Source organism: Vanellus vanellus, assembly GCF_965231255.1.
Source record: "Vanellus vanellus genome assembly, chromosome: 19".
NCBI classification, from domain to species: Eukaryota; Metazoa; Chordata; class Aves; order Charadriiformes; family Charadriidae; genus Vanellus; species Vanellus vanellus.
Genome location: NC_138924.1, coordinates 5874434 through 5893625, shown reverse-complemented (window position 1 = coordinate 5893625; position 19192 = coordinate 5874434). Strand labels below are relative to the sequence as shown.

The 19192-nt window shown below is 43.6% G+C and overlaps 1 protein-coding gene across 1 annotated transcript; it reads left to right on the top strand.

Annotated features, from left to right (window-relative positions):
- Positions 1-238: 238 nt before the first annotated feature.
- Positions 239-15769, top strand: LIG3 (DNA ligase 3). The gene is made up of 20 exons (XM_082493297.1): positions 239-345; positions 745-1322; positions 1824-1961; positions 2914-3111; positions 3553-3704; positions 4636-4802; positions 5462-5539; positions 5655-5823; positions 6498-6653; positions 7133-7264; positions 8042-8121; positions 8580-8667; positions 9576-9653; positions 9929-10052; positions 10402-10544; positions 11415-11489; positions 12090-12236; positions 13310-13484; positions 14412-14503; positions 15343-15769. Exons 2-20 carry the CDS (start codon positions 764-766, stop codon positions 15574-15576), a joined length of 2985 nt encoding a protein of 994 aa, XP_082349423.1. The 5' UTR covers positions 239-345; positions 745-763; the 3' UTR covers positions 15577-15769.
- Positions 15770-19192: the final 3423 nt, after the last annotated feature.

Here is a 19192-nt window from a genome sequence, read left to right as displayed (position 1 = left end):
GGGAGGTGGGGGGGACACGCGGCATCGCTTCAGCCGCGCGAAGACGCTCGCCAGCGCCGGCGTGCGGCGGGGCGGGGCCTGCTCGGAGGGGCGGGGTCAGCGTCGCGCGGGGGCGGGTCTAACCGCCGGCAGCTGCGCTTCACGCACGCGCACGGCCTGGGCGCCACTTGCGGGCGGAAGAGGCGGGGCGCGGGGCGGGGCGCGTGCGCCCTGCTCTACGGAAGCCTGCGGGGCCGCCGGTAAAGGCACGGCGGTGGCGGCGGCTTCGGCCTAAAGCGGGGGCTGGAGGGTGTCGCATCCGCCGGCCGGAGGTGAAGGCGGTATGGCGGCGCCGTGAGGATCTCGGTGAGTCCTTCGCCTCGGTGGTGGGGCAGGGCGGGGGCGTGGGGCCTGTAGGGGCGGGAGCGTGCGGTTGGGCCGGGGCGGGCAGGGCGGGAAAGTGGCCTTGAGGCGGGCTGGGGGGAAACCGGGGCTCGTGTGTGAGGGGGATAAGGGGCTGGGCGGCCTGGGGACGAGGAGCGGGCTGGGGGGAAGGTGTGTGGAGGATCGGGGCCTCTGGGGCGGGCTCAGGGGGCTATAGAGGCCCTTGGGGGTGACGACGACCGGGTCCCAGATGGGAAGACAGATGGGGCGGGCCTGGGAGAGAGGGATGAGGATTGAGGGCCCTGAGAAGCCCCACATCCCCCACCGGGCATAAGGCCACAAGCGGCCAGGGTGGCTCAGTGTCTCCTCTCTCACTTGCAGCACACACGGAGCAGGCTGGATGCCCACAGGCAGCAGGACACTGTCACAGGCTGCGCGGGCACTTGGCAGGGGCACAGGACTTTTCTCCCTCCATACACAGGTCTCCTTGCCAAGACCCTACCTTTGCTGTGTTGGCCTCCCCAGAGCCAGCCCCTATTACTGGTACCAGCTGCTGTTACGGCGTGTATCTCTCTGGTCTGCAGGCAGAAACCAGGGTGGTGGTGCTGAGGCTTTCCATTTCTCCTTGCTTTTGAACGTTTGGTTTCGCCAAGGCTGCACAGCTGCAGAGGACATGGCAGAGCAGAGGTACTGTGTAGACTATGCCAAGCGTGGCACAGCAGGCTGCAAGAAGTGCAAGGAAAAGATTGTGAAAGGAATGGTGCGCATTGGAAAGATTGTTCCCAATCCTTTCACGGAGTCTGGCGGGGACATGAAGGAGTGGTACCATGTGAAGTGTATGTTTGAGAAGTTAGATAAGGCCCGGGCCACCACCAAGAAAATTGAAGACATCACAGACTTGGAAGGATGGGAAGAGCTACAAGATGGGGAGAAAGAATTAATCAACAAGCACATCTCAGGTGAGACACAAGGCAGCATCTGAGTCGCTTTTCTGCTTTACTCATTTTCAAGATATGCCACTGATTGCCACACAGTCGTGCCTTTACCACGAAATCCTCACTGATCTATTAGTATGACCTCGTGACAAACTGGGTAGCACTGCTCAAATCATGTCTCAGCTCTATAGGAGAAGGAAGAATCAGTAATTTCTACAATAGTGCTTCTTAATTCATTTGTCACAACTGATTATGGAGAGGGTCTAGGTGATTTAATTCACATGCAGACACGGGCAGATAAATCCCAGGAGGAAGCATTAGTTATTTTCCATTATGATCTTTTTTTCTGTGATCTTTACTAAATTATGTAGTCTTTTAACTTTTGATTCCTGAAAAATGTTCCTTCATTTTTTTTCTCCCCCATCCCCAGTTCTTTTAAAACTTGTTGCAATGTATCTTACATAATATGTTGAAGGATGTATGAGATTATTTCTGACTGCTGGTGTGGACCTTGCTGTTTTACAGAAGCTAATTCCAAGGCTGCAAGTACACCGAAGAAAAAAGTGATAGTCCAAGCTAAGCTCACTGCCACAGGACAACTAACTACAAAAGATCCATTAGCTCTCATCACTCCATCACCAAAGAAGTTCTCTGGCTTCACAGGTAGGACTTAAGAAACTGATTCTGGGAAATCCTTCTCTTCTAATAGCAGCATCAGAGGTGTTTTAACTTGGCTCAAAACGGTAGTGTTTTATCTATAGAAGATGGTTTAGTTTAAATTACTTCTTAAAAACTGGTTTGCCAAAAACTGTTAGTGCTGTCTTAGGCTGTCAGTCTTGAAAGAACTGATGTTTGAGTTTCTAGTATTCCAAAAGAAACAAAGTTTATGTAGTAACTCACATTGTCAGGCTGACTCCACCACTGCATTAGTCCTTTGGCTGATTTCAATCAAACTGTGTAACAATATGCCAGGTGGAGCTCAAAATCTGTAAAAAAATGGTTGTGAGGGATTCCCAGTGTTCATGAAAGGGAAAACTGTTGTTCAGCAACAGCTTACCCTGAGAAAGAGCTGCCAGTAGAACAGTCGGTGTGTGGGCGCTGACTGACCTGACACAGATGTGGAGCCCTGAACCACCCAGAGCACGTGTTGCCACATGCTCAGCCAAAGAGATGGGAATGTGTAGGGGTGTTAGTATTATGAGACAAGAGGGGATGGGGATGTTTTTCCACCATTTTAGAAATGATCTTAGGAAAACACCTTGCTGTGAAGGACAAAGGCCTACAAAGTAGAAATAAAACAGAAGCATCTGTCAGCAGGAATTTCTTTTCACCAAGGTTTAACCGTATTTGTCTGGTAGAGTTAAGGTCCAGAAAATTCTAGTGTACTGGAAAGAGCAAAACTAATGAAAAAATAGATTAGCATTTTTTTTTTTTAATGGCAATTAAAATTTAAAGTCACAAATTTTGGCGTAGTGCACATCATTATCCAGTTCTGAAGCTTTGCCAGCATACTGGGATTGTTCTTTTCAGCTTGCCAAGCAGAGGTAGCTTCAACTTCAAAATCTGCACCATATTGTACTTGTTAAAAAAGCGATTTCTTATGTCTTTGGTGCAGCCAAGCCAAAGAATTCAGAAGATGTCTCTGCAAACTCTTCCCACAAGTCTACCTTATCTGCAAAAAAATGTGATCCGAAACACAAAGACTGCTTGCTGCGAGAGTTCAGGAAGCTCTGTGCCATGGTTGCCGAAAAGCCCAGCTACAATGTGAAAACGCAAATCATCCAGGATTTTCTGAAGAAGGGATCTGGAGGAGGTATGATTCCTGCTTGGCATTCTCAGCATATGAAAGCCCTCTCAAAATCAACCTCAAAGTATTATTTCAAAAGCAATGGTGAAATAAAATCTGTGTAGTCCAAGTTGTGTGCTGTGATGCTTTCTGAACTGTGGAGATAATGTCTGTAAAGTGAACTGTTTATCTAAATAACAACTTCAGATAAGAATGTCTCAATCTAGGACAGTGGCGAATGTTTGTAGGTGCCACCAAACTTATTGCTGAGATCAAATTTGGAGGACGATTGTGGGTGTTTCCCCTAAGAAACCTCCTTTCATGTGCAGCAGAACAGCATGGTGGAAAGAGGGAGCCCCAGCTACAGGGTTTTTTTTCCCAGGATCATGCTCATGAGCACAACCAACCAGTGCCTCTATGTGAAAATAAATTGTGACAGTTTCTAATGGGCTGTGGGTTTTTTTCCAGATGGCTTTCATGGTGACGTATACCTGACCATTAAGTTGCTGTTACCGGGAGTCATTAAAATTGTTTACAACTTGAACGACAAGCAGATTGTAAAGCTGTTTAGTAGGATTTTTAACTGCAGCCAAGAAGAAATGATCCGGGACCTGGAACAGGTGAGTACAGACAGCAGTTCTCTTTATTTCTGCTGTTCAGTCCCTTGGTATGGAGACTCAGTAATCTTTTTTTTTTTTTTTTTTTTTTTTCCACTCCTATGTGACAGATTGTTAACTTGATTGTTAGAATGGGAGTTGGTGATCATTTTTTTTTTTTTTTTTTTTTACTTTAGTGGTTTTCATAGCACTTCCTGCCATCTGGAACCTTTAGAAAATAATGCTTGAACAGAAAGCAAGATACAAATTCACCTGCAAAACTTTAGAAAGCAAGACTAAAATATTTCAGCAAGTTGGGCTGTATCCACTTTGTCTAAACTGCTTTGTCTAGCATATTCCTATGTAACTGATTTATTACTTTTTTCGTAGTATCGCGTAGCAAAAACTGATTGAATTAACAGATCTGTTACTGTGAGCTTCAGTTGGCTCCTACATTAAGGTACACTCATACAATTGCACATGCTCACGTGTGCATTTAATTCCTATGCATAGAAGTTGGTAATTGACCATGCACACTTCTGATTCATTGCAAGATGTAACAAAGGGTTAGATAATGAAGCTAATTCTTTCACCTCTGTTTATTGCCTTGGCCTATACTGCCTTCTGGTGTCATCACTAGACTGTTTCAGATCCTTGGATTTACAGGTGGATTCATCCTGAGGAAATAAAGGGTCTGTGATGCTGCAGTGGTGAAAAATAGAGCAATGACATGATACTGGTACTCTTACCTTTTTTTGCAAATGGAATAGCTGAGAAGCTTTATTCTTTGTCGTGGCAGCTTTTTTCTAGTGTTTGATTCCAATTCCTTCGGGCAATCCCAGCGTTGTTCCTGTGCTTTATCCTACTTGTTTTGGAACCCTGTTGAATCCCCAGTGGAGTCCCCATTCTCTAGCCGTAGCTCTGATCCACACCCTTATTTTGTTTTTGGAGACAGGGAGATGTTTCTGAGACCATACGCCTCTTCTTTGAACAAAGCAAGTCTTGTCCTCCAGCAGCCAAAAGTCTCCTGACCATCCAAGAGGTAGATGAATTCCTAATCCAGCTATCAAAGCTTACTAAGGAAGATGACCAACAAAGTGTGCTGCAACATATCACTCGCAGGTAAGGAAAGTAATCGGCCTCTGAACTCTCCCTAAAACTAGGAGTAGTTATCTACATATCACAAGCTGGAATAGGTGAAAAACCTAATCATAAGCCACAGAGACTGAAGTTAACACCTGTAAGCCGCTATTAGTGGTTTGATTAAGACACCTTGAGTGCTGACCAGCAATGGTAACATGTATGGCTCCTGTTCATGCCACAGAATTTCATCCTTGCCTGTCAAAACACTTCAGTCAGTACTAAACAAGTGGCTTGCAGAACTACCTTAACAGAACTTAGCTGTTAATTAAGTTCTGTTCTTAGGTATGTTGGGAAAAGCCTTCAAGCCATTTAGACACATTGAGGACTCTTCGCCTGGCTCAGTTTGTGTTGATCTGAGGCTGTTATTATCACTTACTCTTGCTGCATTAATTAAGTGGATATTGGAAGGTATGTCAGCACTGAGGCAGAATTCATATTGGCATTCAAACATAAAGATGCTAAAAAGCTTTTGGATCTCAGTGCCTCTGAGATGTCACTAGTAACGTGTCCTCATTTGACTTTAAACCCTACAGACGGGGAGGACCTTTTTTTAGAGACCTGGATCAGTTTCTTTTTTTTCAGCTGGAAAGTAGTTCAGATAAATGTTTACCATTTCTGAATCTTCTCTCACACTTCAGATGTACGGGCAATGACCTGAAATGCATCATCAGGCTAATTAAGCATGACTTGAAGATGAATGCTGGAGCAAAGCACGTGTAAGTCTTACCTTTCATTGTGAGACAAAGCCCGAAGTGAGCATTAGCCTCACAAGCCAGGAGTAGCAGATCTGAGGTTGATGCATGTTTCCCTCCTCTCCTCAATTTGTTAAAGGTTGGATGCTTTGGATCCCAATGCTTACGAGGCGTTCAAAGCATCACGCAATCTCCAGGATGTGGTAGAGCGAGTCCTGAGGAACCAGCAGGAGGCCGAGAAGGTGCCAGGTCTGAAGCGCACGCTCAGTGTGCAGGCCTCTCTGATGACCCCGGTTCAGCCCATGCTGGTAACGTTGGCTCCCCTGCAATGGTAACCTTCACCCAAGCAAGAGATGGAGTTCTCATATGTGCTGTCAGAAACCCTCACCTTTAAGAATCAGCAGACATATAAGTGACAGCATGTATTATGAGCTAATAGAGTGTGCAGTGCTGATTTTTATGTTTAATGCCATTTTACACAGTGTTTTCTATTAATAGGCCAGTTTTCAGTGTACTCAATAGTCGCACCTTCAGTGCCACTGCAGAAGCTAAGATCTTGGCTTGCTTTCAGTCCAGAAGTGACTTGTTTGCTGTCATCCCAGAAGTTGATCCTTTCTCTGTAAATAGCATAAGCTTTCCATTGGATTAGAGATTCAAATAAGTTTGGCTTTTTGTTTGAACAAAACAGAGTTAAATATTTACTTCTGGGCTAAGCATATTCCTACAAAAGGCACAGTCCTTACACCTTCAAGTATTTGGAGGAGATAAACACCGAAAAGCTGTAATTATCTGGGCATATGCAGATGATTTTAAGTAAACGAGTAATTAAGAAAAGGAAGACTTGGACTGGATATCAAAGACCCTAGACAAAAAGATCTACAGAGGCAGTGGTAGTTCATTCATTAACTTAGGTAAGCGTAGCTTTACTTTTAAATGTATCATCTGAATTTGTTATGGACTTCTCTCTCTCCACCTTTCTAAGGCTGAAGCCTGCAAGTCAATTGAGTACGCCATGAAGAAATGCCCAAATGGCATGTATGCAGAGATCAAGTATGATGGCGAGCGGGTGCAGGTCCATAAAAATGGAGATCATTTTAACTACTTCAGCAGAAGCCTCAAACCTGTCCTCCCGCATAAAGTAAGCACCTATAAACTGCTGCTTCTGTTGCACCAGATCATCTATAAACGCGACTGAATTTCCCAACACTTTCTATAGGCAGGGGGACCAAAGTTTCTGTTGTAGACTTTTTTCTAATTTATGTAGATACTTGGAACCTGGAAAAGCAACACTTAATAATAGAATTGCAATCAATTAGTTTTGGTGGACATTAAGAGCTTGAAACTAAAGTTAAGCCCCCTGCCTTAGAGTCCTCTTCATGCACTGCATTTTGGGAGGCTTGGTGCCAGTTGCATGTCTTGGTTATATTTGTTCAAGACTCATTTTTCTATTTGTAGACTGTGCTGTCTGTACCATAATAGAAAGTAAAGCTGGTGCAGATATGCCTATACATGCCTCGGACATGCTTCTGGAGAAAACATCTGCATTGGAGTGAGTCCCTCTCTTTAGCCAGTAGACATATTTTCCTTTTTTGTTTTTGTTTTTTTTTTTCCCCCAAGGTAGCCCATTTTAAGGACTTCATCCCCCAGGCTTTCCCTGGTGGGCAAAGTATGATCCTGGATTCAGAAGTTCTTCTGATCGACAACAAAACTGGCAAGCCACTTCCTTTTGGGACACTTGGTGTGCACAAGGTAAAAAAAAAAAAAAAAAAAAATTAAAAAATCTTTTGTTGTGGTTAGAGGTGCTATTATTCTGCTGACTTAAATGCACTAGCATGCAATCTATTATCACAGGATAATTTAAGAAATCTGGTGCTTGCTAGAGCATTTGGGGAAAAATAAGCCTGAGAAGGCTGATATTAATGAAAAGGTACTGCTCTACTACAATAGATTTGATATTAACCTGGTCACTTAGCAGGACAGTAGGAAAAATTCAACTCAAGATAAATATTAAAAAATCCTTAGAAAATTTTGCAATTCTGTCATTGCTTATCATTGCTTGAGCAATGCATGGCAGACAGGAAGACTCCAGTGATGCAGAGAGTATTTAGTCCTTACGAATATTGTGTAGTTCTTATATCTAGACTAAATGGTGGTGAGGAAGAGGACAGTAAAATGAAAATTAAACTGTCAACTTAAAGTAGCCATTAATCTGAAGTCTCTGGAATGCTTGTTGGTTTTTTTGTTGGCAGCAGTAGCGACGGACATTACATTGCCTGAAGTCATTAATTTTTGTGGTGTTATTTCCCTGGAAATTAGCATGTTTTATCTTCTTAGTTTGTGCTTTGACACAGTGTAAATCTTAGTTCTCGGAATACTTATGTCTTTTAAAAGAGGCTTAAGCTTATTATAATTGAAAGATCATGGAGATAAAAATACATCCTTTTGTTTCTGTTATTTTTCTAAAACTCCATATTGCTGCTTGCTACAACTGCAGATTTCTTTTAATCAATCTTAATTGTCTTTCAGAAAGCTGCTTTCCAAGATGCCAACGTTTGCTTGTTTGTGTTTGACTGCATCTATTTCAATGACATCAGCCTGATGGACAGGTACGTGTCTGGCATAGTGCAAGAGTAGCCTGACCGGTTTCCCTGCATGAACTCGTGGGAATACACTACCACAGCAGAGGGAGCAGTGCACGTTGGCTGCTAAGACCGGCCATTTGCCCCTGTAAAATCAAGACAGCACAGGAGAATCCTTGCTATGCTAAGAAGTTTCACTACGGAGCTCCATCTTGCTCTGCACTTGCAAAATATTGGGATTTACTGCATTGCAACTGAACTGAGTGTGGTTCAGTACCCAGCTCATCTCGCGTCCTCTGAAACTAAATGCACCCTTAACACAAAATTTCTGTTTTATAACTTATTTCCTGGAGGAAAGTAAGAATTGATTGTACTTTTTGGAACTCTGTAGGATAAATAATTTAATTATTTAAATAGTTTTTATCAATGTTCATATTCATGTTAGAATTGCTTGCTTGTCCTTCATTATCCATACCCTGGTTTAGGCCTCTGTGTGAACGTCGTAAGTTTCTCCACGATAACATGGTTGAAATCCCCAACCGGATCCTCTTCTCGGAGATGAAGCACGTCACGGTGAGTTCAATGTTAAAATAGCATGCATAGCGATCTCATAGATTACACTCTGGATGCTTCATTGCTCCTTTACCACAGGGCCTTTTTTACGATTACGTGTGCATATCCAGCAATTCCCTGCCTGTCAGAATGGTTCTACGTCTGGTCTGTGTGCAAGACTTCTTGAGCTGGTGGTGTCCAAGAGGGCTGTGTCTGTGCTCCCATCTTGTCTCGGCTACAGCCACTTCAGTGCAGTCTTAACTTGCACATCTCTCTCTTTTTTTGTTAGGAGGGGCTAAAGCCTGTTGTAACTTAAGTTTGTACTGTGTAATGCTGAGCTGTGTAGAGAAGACTGGAGTACATTTGAAGGGAGCTAGACTGCTTCCAGTTCCCAAACTGGCAGCTTCAAGTGCCACACAGCCCAGGTACATCCTGAGTGTTAAAAACTGCCGCTTATGCACAAGCCCTATGTCCTATCATTTTTCCCCACTCCTACTGTTTTCTGTAGCACCTTGGTTTTGGTGGAGAATGCTTGGACATTTGGCTCAGAGAAAGCATTTTGGGAAGAAGAAAAGAGCATAGGTCCCAAGGCAGTCGGATAGAGGAGTAGGCAGGCACTGCAGGCTGAGGAAAATCTGATCTTGTACGTATGGGACATACTCGGGACACAATCAGAATGGCTACCTTGTCTCTGAGGAGTATTTTTTAACTAATGAACCCTTCTCTTCATGGGACATATTCCCAGCTGAGTCACTGGATGTGCAGCAAAGAGACCACATGTGGTACTCTTCTTGGAAAACTATTTTATGAAATTATTCATTCATCTCTGCAGTTGCTTTGCTTTAGGTGCACCACTGCTGCAAATAGAAAGCTGGAAGTCCACAACACTTTGACAGTCTTGAGCTAACCGTGATTCCTTTCTGTTTCAGAAAGCTTCAGATCTGGCAGATATGATCACCCGAGTCATCCGTGAGGGACTAGAAGGACTGGTGTTGAAAGATATAAAGGCAGGTTCACAGTTACTCTTTACTGGTGTATACTGGGAACTGAGGAATAACAACAGATAGAGGTCTGTGGATGAAGCACACAAGGCTGAGCATCCTTGAAACACCTCTGGGTTCTTGTCGATGCCGATATCCAATCCAAGTTGCTCCCTAATATAGCTGAGCACCGCTGTGCTCTCGTACCACTAAGCTGGATAAAAACAAGGGCTGTTTGAGGAGATAGCTGTCCACCAGATGGACTCTGTTCTGACTGGGGGTCCTTGCCTTGGTTTGCACAGGGTAATTATGAACCAGGAAAACGACACTGGCTGAAAGTGAAAAAGGACTACCTAAATGAGGGTGCAATGGCTGACACAGCAGACCTAGTGGTGCTGGGAGCTTTCTATGGACAAGGCAGTAAAGGTAAGTTTCTGGAGTTGGCTTCAGTCAGAGATCTGTCAGTTCAGAAAATTCTCAAGCTTTTTCCCGTTCCTGGCCTCCTGTAGCATTTGGTCTCCTACCAGGAAGAGACTGGCTTGTAGCAGCGACCGTCTGCTGCAACCCGTCACGTGCCAGGGTGTAAGTTTACTGTGGGTTAGTTGGCACAGCAAAGCCTTAGGTTTTGGACTGGGCTCTTGTGCAGCGCAGAAGCTCTCTCTTCAGCTTTGTATGTAGGAGCTGATCCTGTGAAGCCATCACAAACCCAGAGCCCTTTGACTCCTGAAGTTGAAAAAGAGTTTTGGTTCATTACTTTGCTTCTCCCCTCCTGCAGGTGGGATGATGTCCATCTTCCTCATGGGCTGCTATGATCCCAAGAGTGAGAAGTGGTGCACTGTGACCAAATGTTCTGGTGGCCATGATGATGCCACCTTAGCGCGTCTGCAAACAGAGCTGGATATGGTGAAGATCAGCAAGGTGAGAGGGGCTCTGGCATGGAGGTGATCAAAGGAATGTTCAGCAAAGGGTTTGGTAAAACCTTCCTGCTGAGGTACAGTTGAGGTGCTGGCTAAATGCAGAAGTGAAGTGCTCTGCTGGGAATGAGCAGAGGCTCAATTAGAGTTAAAGAAGATAAACTGCTCTGACACAAATGAGATGAAGGTGCAGCCAGCTCCTGAGATGAGGCACTGCCTGAGATTTGTACTCCGACACTGAGTGGGAAGCCAGGCACCATCTGTTTCCTGCTAAGACAAAGTTTTATTGGGAAGAGCAGAGCAAGTACCTTCCTCTTTTTTTTTTTTTTTTTTTTTTTAATGGCATATTGCAACTGGTGAAGACAGTCACTAGATGGGGCTGCGGGTGAGAAATGCTCAAGTCAGACTATGGTCTTGTGGCCAGATAACCTGCAGTGTTGGAGTTAAGCCGTTTTGTGAGTGACTTACTTAGGTGAGGAATCTTACTTTTCAGGACTTGAGAAATAAACAGAGAGCTGAATTTTAATATTTACTTGACATCCTGAAGGCCCTCTGCATCAAGGTTATGGAATCTTAAAAAAGTGGGTAGTTTTATCTGATCACAATTGGAGCAATGATGTTATTGTTTTACATACAGAAAGACAGTAACTGAGAGCTGTATTACAGATAATTTTTGTGATTCTCTAGGTAAGAGAAACTGCTGCAGACCAGTTTACCTTGCACTACAGGGTAAAGGAAGTTTCATTCATACAAAGGCAACGTAATACCTATGCTAATCTACTTCTAGATTATATTTCAGCAACTTCTTTTGTAGAAATAGGTTCATATATGATCATAAGGGCTATCATTTTGATTTTGTGCTTTTAATTAATAGGATCCTAGTAAAATTCCAAGGTGGCTGAAAATTAACAAAATCTACTACCCAGACTTCATTGTCCCAGATCCAAAGGTAAGTGCCATCATAGTCATTTAACTATGTCTTCCAGCCCTGATATAGCAATCTACTATACTTCATTTAAGTGTACAAATTGTCTCTTTTACAAGATTAGTTTTCATACGTGGAACAGGAAATTAAGCGCAAGTTTTTATCTCTGAATCTTGCAGGTGCATTTGAGGCTAAGAGCTTAATCAAGAAATCATACCTGCAGCACTTCTGGGAAATATTCTTGTGCATTAAATGCCTTCCAGGAGTGAACTTTCTTTAAATTTGAGGCACGAAAAATCTGACTTAAAACAGTTGAAGCACCACTGTAACCCAAAAGTTGCTGTAGTTTTACAAAGTTTATCACTAAGCTTTGTGCCATGTATGTCTGATAGAAAAGATGTTATTTAGAAATTGGCATTATGCATTAGATCAGGATCTCTGACTTGCTGAAATAAAAATAGAAGTTTTTCTAATTAATGTGACCAAGAAGGTTTATGTATATGGAACTCTGTGCTGGGGCGGGGAGGGGGCGGTTGTTGCAGAAGTAGAGGAACACAGATGTGTTAGAGGTAGTTCATGATACAATGCAGGAATGTGACGTGACTTCCTCAATGCTGTGTTTAGAAAGCCCCAGTGTGGGAGATCACAGGGGCTGAATTCTCCAAAGCTGAAGCTCACACTGCAGATGGGATTTCCATTCGCTTCCCTCGCTGCACCCGCATTCGAGATGACAAAGACTGGAAGACAGCCACCAACCTCCAGCAGCTTAAGGTGAATTAACACAGTATGTCTGCAGCACGTTCAAGAATAAGTTCTGATGACAATCTGTATTTAAAAAGACAAATTCTGATAGCAGGGTATGGCATGAAGGTATCTGCCAACTGGTGCCTATGGTGGCATGTTACATTTTCCATTTAGTCTAGGCTCAGGCTGTTTGCTGGATAATTTTGATGTGAATCTTTCTCTTTCGTGGGGCCTCTCGAGTCTCTTGAGCTGTTGTGTTGTGCACTTTAGGAAAGTCTGTGCTGGCAGCTAGTTGTATCAGCGCTTGTAACAGCCTTCATGGTGAGGAATTTCCTTCCTGAAAGAGGTGACCTTTATTCTCTTAAGTGTTTATGGTCATTTGGTCTCCCATTAATTGCTGAGATTAGGGGAGGCATCTGGGAAGTGACAGAGGGTAGCCTGGCCCAGTTCCAGGGCACTGGGGCCAAATGGCAGTCAGCCAGGACCCCTGGGGTTGCCCCCACCCCACACAGCCCCTGCGCCTCTTTTGCTGATAGAAACCGCTTGGCTTGCTGCCATCCCCAGCAGTAAGTCAGCTGCTGATGAGCTCTGTTCTCCGTCTAGTTATTATCGTTTGGGCTGTCTTCGCGCTGCCTACAGGGATACTGGCAGCAGATGTAAGCGCTGGTTGTGCCATCGAAGCAAGGACTGATTCAGCCCACCTGCTGCCCAGCAGTCTTTCTGGCTCCCTATGCAGATAGGGGAGAGAAAGGTAAAATACACTTTTCAGACAGACTATTCCCTGAGCGAGCAATAGGAATTGCTCATTTTTCAGGCTAGGGAGGCAGGCTCTTGAGAGTTCATGTGTCTTGCTCTGTAGTAGATCGTGTAAATATGGGTCTTGGTACCTCCCTGTATGGCCTCCCTTAATGTCAAGCAGGTGGGTGGAATGCAGAGAGCTTGATCAAAGTTGACAGGAAAATGGCTACAAAGAGGTGCAAGAAGAAAAAGCGTATGAGCAAACAATTGGGGGGGGGGGGGCGGGACAAACAAGAGGAGACAATGCATTTATCAGAGGCTTCACTGTGGTTAAAGGCAGTGCTTTGTTTCTGGTGGGACAGGAGCTGTACCAACTCTCCAAAGAGAAGGCTGATTTCAGTGTTGCTGCTGGGGAGGAAGATGAGTCCACGGCTGGCAGCAGTGGAGAGAACGAGGGAAATTCCAGGTCTTCCACACCACACAGCACTACTAAAACTCCCCCGAGCAAGTCACCTGCAAAAGCCCAGAAGCCAGAAGGTAAGATGGTGCTTTGCAGGGAGAGGAGCCTCAGGGTGTGTCCTCTGTGTTTGGGGCAGGCTGGCTTTGGATCTTTGTCTTCTGTCAGATGCTCGAAGATCCCACGGCAGCTTTCATGTGCACGTCAGGGTTAATGGGCAAAGCTGTTTAGACCCTTGGTTTGGCCTGTGTCATTCGTAGCATGGATTGAAGAGCCACAGCTCTGAAGTGTGCTGGGATTGAGAAAAGATGGAAAGAGCACAGATGATGCTGTTCAGGTTGGTGCTTGGGCAGCTCATTTAGACAATAAAAGCTCTCTGAGAGTATATGCTGCCTAGAACAAGTATTTTTAACCTAGCAGAGTCTCAGTTATAGTTAGTACCAAAAATCCTTTGGAGTGATTTCTCTGGGACTGCAGTCCCTTCTAATCTTAGTAGATAGAGGTCCTTAGCAGTATGTTTAAGACTGGTCTGAACAGAAAACCTACTGCTCCCCTTCCTGCAGATCACATGCCCTTTGGTTAGACATTTTTGGCCATGAACCCACTATTTAGTTTTACTTGGATTAAATTCATGCATATAAATAGGGCACCTGGGTGGAGGGGATTTCCAGGTAGTAAACTACAAAGCTGTGAAATGAGTTTGCTTCACCAGTGCTTTCTTACTGGGGAATAACGTGAAGCAAATTTCTGAGCAGTCTCAAAAAGGGAGCGTGGTGACAGCAAGGAGGGACGTTGAACAGCAGCACCCTGGAGATGAGGCAGGAAGATGCCCTGGGCCATTTGCAGTAGCAAAATTTGTCTTACTAGGTACATTCTAACTCATGGATCTTCCAGAAATGCGGGGCGGAAGCCTTTTCCCTTTTAGTCTCTTCACTCTTTTCCCTCCAATTTAATACACAACCAGTATCTGGACAGAGAGCACCAATGAGACATGTTTTTGTTTTTAGAGAGCAAAGCAGTCATTGGATCCCCTCAAAAATCAGAGGAGAAACGAGGGGAGAAGAGAAAAGCATCTGAGATGGATGATAATGGAAAAAAGGTATGTAAAGGTGGACAGCAACCGCTTTGGGGTGGGAGGAAGCTGAGGCAGTTTCAACTGTCTGTTCACTTTTGCCTTCCATCTGGAAAGTCTGAAAACTCCCTGTAGCAGCACCCTAAATTAAAATTAAATGTAAAGGCAGAAATAGCAATATAAGCCACCTTGTAAAGGAAGCAGATGGCTGCAGCTCTTCTTGCTGGTCTGCACAGCTGACATAACTGGGTTTGTCCTGCTAAAGGCCAATCCTCTCTTCACCCACCAACAGTGTCCTTCTCCACAAAGTGCTATGATGGCTGAGCGACTGTTCTTCCTGACTGCTGCATGTGGAAGAGTTGGGAGCTGTAAAGGGAGAACTGTCCTTTCTAGTCCATTGTGCAGCAGATTGTAGGAGTGGATTAAGAATCACTGAGCTATAGTTGCCTGATAAGCCTGGAGTAGCTATTTTGATGTAAACAGCAAGCCCCCTCCCAGGGCGGTCATGTTCTCCTACTTTACCTAAGAAGAACCAGCTTGTAAAGGCAAAGACATTAAGATCATGTTTACTGGACCACATCAGCATCACCACTAAGAGGAATAATGGGGTAATAATCCCCCTTAGCTAGGGAGGCACTGTTCAGCTGTAACATCTGGCTTTCAGAGGAACTGTACGGCTGTTGCTCTTGGGTATGATTTAATGGTGGACCAAAGAGCAATTTACAGTTATTAGGCATGGGATTAGAATGATAACCTTGGGAACTGTGAATGGACTCGTTTATGTCTCAAATAATTTAGTGTAATTTCCAGACCAATGTAATGTTTTTTCCCAACCTGTGCTTCTCATCCTCTGTCACAAAATGCAGCCACTGCTGGACATATTCACGGGTGTGAAGCTGTACCTATCGCCCTCCGTGAAGGACTTTGACAAAATCCGGCGGTACTTCATAGCGTACGATGGGGATCTTGTGCAAGAGTTTGATACAGCCTCAGCAACGCATGTTATAGGGGACATTGATGAGAATCCTGGTGCTAAGCGTGTGTCTCCCAACTGGATCTGGGAATGCATCCGGAAACGGAGACTGGTAGCCCCATGCTAGGAGTATGGGGCAGCTGACCAGTCTTGATACAAGAATTCCCTTCAGGAAACAGCTGAGAACTAGGTAGGTGGGAGAAATGGTGAGATTCCTCTGTGGAGACATGGATAGAAATAAAATGCCCAAGTCCATCAGAGGTAGTTATTAAGATCCATAGCAACCCTACGGAATGAATTAAAACAACTCGTTGAAGAAACGTCACTGCTGAATCCATTTTTCTGCCCATAATGTAGACCACTGCACTTACACAGGTGCTGGTTTAGTCTCTTTGGGTTTTTAAAGTTTGGGTATTTTTATAGATAAAGAAATAAAACTGAAGCAGTTTCTTCTTTGCTGTCAGGACTTATTTTCCAAAGGTTATTCTGTGCCTGGACAGGAAAACAGACCACCCAAGGATGTGAAACTAGTGGCTGTATTGCCAGAATAATTTTGCTGCATGGCCACAATTTACACGAAGGACACGAATACTCCTGGTTTGACTTTTCTTTCTTGTCTTTTAACATTCAGCACAGGTCTGTATCCAGCAGCAGTTTACACCTCTGCTATAGGTTTCATATTAAAACTAGGACACCAAATAAGCTTCCATTACAGCAACTGCTGTAGCATTATCAAGGCATCCTCTTGGAGTGTTTATTTTCTAGAATATGCTGTTCATGTCTTCTGCTCTTTGTGTTTCAACAAGAAAAAGCTCAGAAAGGAACTCTGCCATCTGGATCTTTTAGGATAGTTGAGAGACCTCCTTATCTGAAGCTGGTCAAAACTACTGCAATTACTTGAATATTCAAGAAATAAAGAAAAGTTAAAATGAACCCCTATTTCTAAAACCTAACTATTTTGCAAATGACAATGTGCATTTGCTGAATAACTCTGCATGAGTATGCTGAGAGCAGGTGTATGTTATGAAAGGAAAAGGCAGTTGCCCAGTTCATCGGTTCCCTTAGTCTCAAGGGGACAGAGTGCTGTTGTAAATTTGTAATATTCACAAAGATAAGATTGTACTGCTAAAAAGTTAGTGTTTTCAGTTAACTTTTTTACTTCAACTTCTGTACCTGTACCCCACCCTTTAATGATATTTAAGCACCTGGTACCCCAAGACTTTTCTGATTGAAGTTCTTAAGAAGCTGTAGGATCTCTGCTTTCTCCTAGCCTGTTGGCTGGCAACAGAGGCAGAAATCAAGGTTAACTAAATCACATTTCAACTTTATTATAAAATTATAAACCAAACTTTTGTACCAAAACTAGTAAGTTTAACCATTATAGTACCAAGAGGATTTAATAGAGAATAACATGCTATTTCAAGTAGAATATTAACTTTTAAAATATTTAAACTATGTACAGTGTACATAAAGCACATAAATATTTCCATTTACTTTATTAGTTCAGATCATTATATTCCTTTGGATCATTTATCAGTTTCCTCCAGATTTTGATTTTCCTTTAATAACAATCATATCCATAGTAGCAAATCCATTTTTGCAAGGGAAACGCTGTAGTCAGGAAGAAAAGAAAAAAAGAGTCCTCCCTTCAGAAAGCACATTTCAGAGCCATATGGTGGGTATGTCTTCTCATTCTTAAAATTTCAGGCATTGATCTACACCTGGTTTATCTGCTGTAGAAAATAAGCCTACTCTCTACAAGTAAAAGTACATCTGTCCACAGGGGGATAATCATCTTCCTGCTAAATTCCCCCAGCCCTGAGTTTATTGAAAAATATGACAACATGAATTTTCACAGTGAATTTACTAGATGAGGCTGTTCAACACTTTGTGTGTGTATTCCTGTACCTTTTAAAGAGGTCCCAGTGAATCTCTTGAAGAGTAAATACAGCTACTGCTTACCTGCATTTTATTTTTTTTTTTTTAACGTGGTGCATTGAATTGTACCAGTACTTTCCTCATGCTGGATTAGAGAACAACCCAAACAGGGAAAGAGGTAAAACTCTGAATGTTTAGTTCAATAAACCTCAGCAGCTCTTGCATTTTTGTGGGGTTCGGAGACCACCTCAATAGTGCAGAGGTTCTTCTACCTACCACATGACAGATTTCTTCATCTTAAGTCCTTTTTTCATTCCAACTTGCAGAAATGAGACCCCCCACTCCAGGCCAGTTGAGGAGTTGCTACTCATGCACTATTCCATGTTAAAGATTACAAGAAGTTTAATTTCCTGTTAACATACATTACCATTTTTTGCAAAAGCAGATGGCTTTGGTGTTCATTTCTGTAACTGCACTTCCACTACTCCAGAAGCTATAAGTGGACACTTGTTTTTGATGCTGTTCCTCTGCTGGCAGCCATGCAGAGATTTAGTTTGAACACTAAGTGATCACCCCCCCATAAAGGGGAAAGCTGTAGACAGGAAAAAAACCTGCAGCAGAAGGTACTCAACTTCACAAGTGAAGTATGCAGTCCCACAATGGCGGAAAACTTAAGGCATAAAGGTTCTGAAACTTAGCTGTGTTACCGGCCGAGCAGGCTGAATACTTGCAGGCCACTGAGGGAACAATACGCGTTACAGTTTTCTTTAGGAAGGCTTCCAAATGAGGAGAGCTGTAAGGGCTTGCAATCGTCATGTATTGGACCACAGAATCTCTTCTCCACCAAGAGTACACAATAAATTGCTTTTGATAAGCAATCTGAATGTAACAGGACTGTAAAGTTGAGTGAAGGGGCAGATAAGGGGGAAGCTGATTAGGAAACAGAAGCACCTGCTATGATAATCCCTCATCTTACTGATTTAAGGGAGACAAAGTTTGCTTGCTTTCATGTCTCCCCTCTAAAAAAGAAAGTCACCTGTACTTAAATATGATTGTGTAGCAATGGAATCCTTCCTACTCTTTCGCTGTATGTTTTCCACACTAAACCCTCAAGCCTTAGATTCGTAGCTCTGTAGTCAAGTGAAGTCAGTTCAGTTTTAAAACAATTGCTGGCACATACTGTAAGGAAGCCTGTGAAGTCAAAGGAATCAACAACTGTCAACTAGAAATCTCCCTCTCGCTGGCGTGTAAACAGAAAACCACCACCACACAAGGTAAGGCTGTATGTTTCACAGAGTCTCATTCCCCTTCCATTTTCCAGTAATCCAAAGTCCATCTTCAAATAAAATTATACATTTTTCCACAATTGCACTAGGCTAGAATTATGCTTATTCTGAATATGGAAATCAGAGGCAGTCTGCCTGTCCTGCAAGCATAAAAATTTAACATTAAATTAAAGAAAACCACCAAAATTAACAAGCACAGTACAATTTTTATCTTTGAAAATAAAGTCATTCCTGGGTGTATAGCCTCAGCAGCAAAACAAGTGTCCCTTTTTGAGACCCCAGTCCACTTCTGTTTATTATTCAGGGGAAAACACAAAGCCTCTGCATCTGATCTTGGTGGTGGAAAGCCAAGCATCCATCTATCGCCAACGCTCGTGGATCAAGTTATTCTAGAATGGAGGTTGCTAAAGATTTCTGTGTCTGCTGCCATCACTAAGCTCCGGGGAGTCCAGGCACTGTGGTGTAAAGCACAATAGTGGGAAGCGCACAGCCAGGCACAGCTCAAGTAAGAACGATTTTCCCCAGGCTTCATCCTTCCCCCACTTCCAGCAGGGTCCATATGCTAATCTCTGACCTAAC

Bases quoted from the DNA above. Each gene is read 5' to 3' on its own strand.
- LIG3 (XM_082493297.1), top strand. From the start codon at position 764: ATGCCCACAGGCAGCAGGACACTGTCACAGGCTGCGCGGGCACTTGGC. The intron at 8,122-8,579 runs GTACGTGTCTGG...ACCCTGGTTTAG, and splicing joins GACATCAGCCTGATGGACAG to GCCTCTGTGTGAACGTCGTA. The intron at 13,485-14,411 runs GTAAGATGGTGC...TTTTGTTTTTAG, and splicing joins AAAAGCCCAGAAGCCAGAAG to AGAGCAAAGCAGTCATTGGA.